This window comes from Rhagoletis zephyria, unplaced genomic scaffold (genome assembly GCF_001687245.7).
Source record: "Rhagoletis zephyria isolate East Lansing unplaced genomic scaffold, Rhagoletis_zephyria_1.1 Rzeph_scaffold_01064, whole genome shotgun sequence".
NCBI classification, from domain to species: Eukaryota; Metazoa; Arthropoda; class Insecta; order Diptera; family Tephritidae; genus Rhagoletis; species Rhagoletis zephyria.
The window spans coordinates 131,333-136,646 of record NW_016158148.1 but is presented as its reverse complement, the minus strand read 5'-3'; the positions used below and the strand labels follow the sequence as shown (position 1 = coordinate 136,646).

Sequence of the window (5,314 nt, the reverse complement as noted above, 5' to 3'; positions counted from 1 at the left end):
GTCCAAAAGGGAGACCCGATCCAAAATAAGATTCCACACACTTGTAGTCAATAGTCTACACATTATTTTAAAACATACCTTTGTTATTTTTGGCTCGTAATTTATTTAGAAATTCGGTTCGAAATATGCCCATTTTTGTAAAATTCAGAAAATAGCACTGCTATTCTCTTTAAAGCACTCCACTCCATCAAAGCGTTTTTATATTCGCCTTCACTTTACACTTTATTTTTTTCGTTATAACTTTTTTTATTTCTTTAGCTTCTACAAATTACTCAACTTATTAAATTAAAGCGCCTTAAAAATTACGCTTGTACCTTTATTTGCATATGCGAATGAAATGGTGGAAACAGCTGTCAAACTCCAAGTTTGCATCCCATTTGATCCCAAATCCGAGACCCGAACCGATTTCCCAAAACAAAGTTTTCCCATTTTTGACATTTGTAGTTCGTACTGTACACTGTACATGCGCTTTCTGTACATTTGACGTTTTTCGCCGTCATAAATCTCAGCTGTTCGTGGACGTTTTGTACATTCCATTTGTTTGTGCTACAAAATTTGTGAAATATATCTGAAAATTAAAGTTGTGCTAAGTATTTAAATTACAAAACATAAAAAAATGACTCAAGATATACTAATGAGTAACGACGAGCCAATGGCCACCAATGATGCTTCACGCAACCAGCTGAATCAGCATTGTACAGCTGCAAAGTCTGCGCAAGGTGCAAAGCTACTGGATGTGGTGCGCCAAGTATTGGAAGCGCCGTCCATTTATGTATTTGGCGAACTGCTCGCATTACCCAACGTGCAGGAGGTAAAGTCGAGAGGTGTCTTCTTATATTTGTTTTCCGAAATTTACTTAAAAGCCTGATATTGATTTTTGCAGCTCAAAGATGGACCGCATATTAAATACTATAACACATTGAATCTTTTTGCTTACGGTACTTATAAACAATACCGCCAACAACCTAGTGAATATTTGGAATTGACCGCTACAATGCAAAAAAAGCTGCAACATTTGACCATCGTTTCTCTAGCTATTAAAAACAAATGCATCCCGTATGAGGTACTGTTGGAGGAGTTGGAAATCAATAATGTACGTCACTTGGAAGATGTTATCATTGAAGCCATTTATGCCGGTAAGTTTGAGATTATTAAGGATTGCTATAAAACATTAACTTTACAATATAAGTATTGTGTGGGCGCTTCATTGCTTAAAATAGTTCGGAAGCAATAGTGATAAGTTTAATAGGTGGAAAAAGCGTATCGTTAGGTGTGTATGTATGTATATACCCATGTATATTTTAAACAGTTATTTTTCAGTGTTTGCACTCTTACGTTTTATTACATACTCTTCCATCCATCATGTCAAGCAATCAATATAAAACATCCTCTGCCACAACAATGCGCTATAAGTATGTATACACGACATCAATTTAATTCCTTTCTCATATTTATTGCTTTTACTCCCATTCCTAACCACCAGTTCCGTACAAATGTTATAAACTTTTGCCAGCTGTCTGTTTAGATGTAGCTCTATGCACATTTACATGGTTGCATGAGGTGGGAGGAGTAGACAACCAAATTGAGAATTGCTGTGTTAAAGTTCTCACAAACTTTTGCAAGATTTACCACTTTGGAGATTTATTACTGCAGCTGCTGTGGTATTCAGATTGCGATTTGCACCGGATTGCTTTGCTGCGTGCTGGCAAATATACATAGGTATAACCGTTGTTGATATTTTACAGCGCAATACGAAGGTTTTCTGCACACGCATTCACATTGATTTAGATACGATTGCATATTTGCGCATGTGTGTATGTGCTGGGTATGGCGCATGTAGAATACATTTTGCATGAAGCTGTTGTCAACCACATTTAATACCAAATAAGCTTAAAAGGAAAAAGAAAAACTTTCTATTGAATTAAAAATACATTCGATTTTTTGTGGTACTGAAAAAAGAAGAAAAATTGGTAGCTTTCAAGCTCTTATTAAAATTTAAAGCGTGTTTAGCGCGAATATTCCCTTACTTCATTTCGTATCTAGCACATATTCATACATATAACATATATTTACATGCCTATGTACATATGCATTGCAACTACCATTTTTGCTTTGCAACTCACGTACAATTTTAATCTGAACTGCTTTAAAAGTGCTTGCGTTATTGCACTTGCTGCTGTATCAGTTCTGTAATCTGAGTTTATTGTGAAAGTTGCGATTGCATTTTGCTTGCCGAAACAAGCTGCCTTTAGCCTCAGCATGTAATATTTCATCTGTTTTTTTTTAATCTGCTCTACATAAAGGAATATGGGTGACTTGTTTTCAAATACAAAACGGTTAATGTTCCCATTTACTATCCAAAAATTCGTTATTACTTTGCTTCTACCCAAATGATTGCGTTTCGTTGCGAGGTAAAAACACGAAACGTTAGGGGTATTCAGGCATTAATTCCCAATGCATTGCACCGTTTCGAAACGCGAAATTGGGGAATTGCGAAATTTTTATCAACAGCAACACAACCGGAAAATCTCGCATCAGTCATTGCATTTGACTCTTTACCAACCATAAGCAAATGCAATGAATGTGCGTGATTTTCGGCTGTTTCTGCATTTTAACATTTTGCACCGTTGCAATTGCTTTTCGCATTAACCTGAATACCCCTATTTTAATGATAACGCAAAGCAACTGAAAATGCGAGATACGCTTTCGAAGCAATATAAAAAGTTTACTATGTGGAAAAAATACTAGATATACAACATACACATACTGCTAAGCTGCAGCTAAGCCAAACGTAGAAAAAGTGTCTACGGTTGCGTCTAGTGTAATGCATGGACTGTGCAGCACTGTGCTACACATTTTTTTTTCTTATTTATCTAAAAAAATCCGTAAAAGTTTTACCCAAAAACAAACATATAAATCAGAGTTTCAAACTTTTTGCAAAATTTTGAAAAATTCAAGAGATTTTCATCACAATTTCAACTTCTTAATTCTGAAGATAGAGTCAAATATAAAATAAAGTTTACATGGAAAAGCTTTCCAAATAAGTGCAATCGTCCGTCAACCGCTCATTCTTACGACAGCGGGAACGACCCAGATTTATGTACATACATATATCTGTCTAAGGACTCTCACAGCAGTGAAATACCCGAAAACTACGAAATTCGTATGCCGTTACAACGACATCATCATTCGCTAGTATGTATCTAAGTTTTAATAAACTACTTAAGCATAAAATTTATTAGCATGCAAATCAAAATATTGACTCAGCAAACTAAATTTGTGGCTGCTGCGATTGTGTGTCAGCGCAGTGCTCCCAACATCATCAATCACTCCATCTAAATGGACAGTTGCCGGCAGCAGCGCCGGATGGTAGCCCACAGCATTAGTTTGATTTCCTGGGAAAAACTGCGACTCCAATTTTCGTCGCCCCTCACTTTGGAATTATGTTTGCCCTCAAGCTACTACATCTTTCGCTTTCATATTTTAATTCATTTTTAAATTTTTGTTTACTTCGTTTGCACTTGGCATAAATGGCCCAAAGCTTCTGCCTTGGTGAAACCTTGTTTTGCATAAAATTCAAGATTTGTTTAAGCTCTCGCTCGTCTTTATTTGTTTGTGGTATTTATTTAAATACTTATGCTTTTACTTTGGTTTTTACCTTAATGTATATCTGCTTTTGATTGGGCGCGTGTACGCTATACAAATTTTATATTATTTACATTAGGGTGCTTTTTTTTTGCGACTATTTTTTTTCTCCCATCTGAAATTTTGTTGGAAATACCCAAAAAAAATTCCCTGAAAGTTTGAGCCCTTAATATTAATTTTAAGTACTCGGCCAAGGCGTGTGAAGATTTTCCATTTAAAATACACGGGAACTTTGATTTTTTTTTTTTTTAATTCTATAGCTCAGCGGCATTTAATGGTATCACCTTGTCCAAAATGGGGATTTTCTCAGCATTAAATGCTCTACAAAAGTGCCCACTGCGGCGAAGTCGTAACTCACACCGGCGAGGTACTACTTTTTTACTACTACTTTTTTAACTAAAAATAAAAATAAAAAAAAATAATAAAAGAACAATATTTTTTATAATTTTACGTGATTTTTGATAAAAATTTAAAACTTCATAAACTTAAAATTGAAATACTCATCAGTGAGGTTCATAGCAAGAGTTTTTTGTAGGAAATAAAATTTCCTACAAGTTTCTCATTTACATTTTTTCTATAGCTCTTGCATTTACGAGATAAATGCGAAAAAACGTAAATTTCATGAAAAAATCAGGTTTAGTGGCCCGTACTACCTCGCCGGTGTGAGTTACGACTTCGCCGCAGTGGGCACTTTTGTAGAGCATTTAATGCTGAGAAAATCCCCATTTTGGACAAGGTGATACCATTAAATGCCGCTGAGCTATAGAAATTTAAAAAAAAAAAAATCAAAGTTCCCGTGTATTTTAAATGGAAAATCTTCACACGCCTTGGCCGAGTACTTAAAATTAATATTAAGGGCTCAAACGGGTACGGTTTAGTAAGTGGCCCACCTATTTCGGGGTATTGCGTCCAAAGGGGTGACCCGATCCAAAAAAAAATTGCACACACTTGTAGCCAAGGGTCTACCCATTACTTTAACATCCACTATTGTAATTTTTGGTCACGTAATTTATTTACAAATTGGGTTTGAAATATGCCCTTTTTTGTAAAATTCGGAAAATAGCTCACATTTATCACTCCTATTTTCCTTAAAGCAGCCACTTCACTAATGCATTTTTATATTCCCCTTCACTTTAAACTTTATTCGACTTGTCAACTCTTATTACTTATTAACTTATCACATTTATATAAACATTTAACAGTTTGGTTGCAATGCATAGCGTCTAATGGCTAACGCTATCCATTTGACGAGTTCTCGGGCTTCATAAGCGTTAATTGAGTCTCAATTCGTTATTTCTCTTTCATTTGCTCTTCTCGTCAATTCAACCGACCCTCAAAGATCTGTCGCGTTAGCGCCCTTTTGTGGGATGCTTCTATTGTTGCGAATGCAGTGGTTGCGCCAATTGGGACAGTTAAATGGTGGCGTTTAGCTGTCAAACTTGCTAAATATACAAGAAGGATGAGAAAGAAAATATGATATAACCCAGTCAGCATTAAAAATATAAACCTTTCCATGGAAAATATGTATTTACTGTCCCTGTGGCTCCTTTCGCTGAGGGTTATAATCCCTAAGTGCGGCCGAAGGCCGCCTACGCAGAAAGGTTTCTATGCAAAAGGTGTTCGGCCCCCTTTCTTTGGCACCACAGAAAGGAGAATTCTACTGCCTGAG

The 5,314-nt window shown here is 35.9% G+C and overlaps 1 protein-coding gene across 4 annotated transcripts in view; it reads left to right on the top strand.

Annotated features, from left to right (window-relative positions):
- The first annotated feature begins 492 nt into the window (after nt 1–492).
- The window catches only part of CSN7 (COP9 signalosome subunit 7), a 28,207-nt gene continuing 23,385 nt past the window's right edge, over nt 493–5,314 (top strand). For 3 of the 4 annotated variants that reach the window (XR_001847503.1, XM_017615757.1, XM_017615754.1), the window contains exons 1-2: nt 493–811; nt 884–1,136. Coding sequence is in view for 3 of the 4 variants with exons in the window: in XM_017615757.1 (XP_017471246.1) it covers nt 617–811; nt 884–1,136 (448 nt within the window). In the remaining variant the exon portion in view is untranslated. The remainder of the gene's footprint in view (nt 812–883; nt 1,137–5,314) is intronic. The other variant, XM_017615755.1, reaches the window with a different exon arrangement.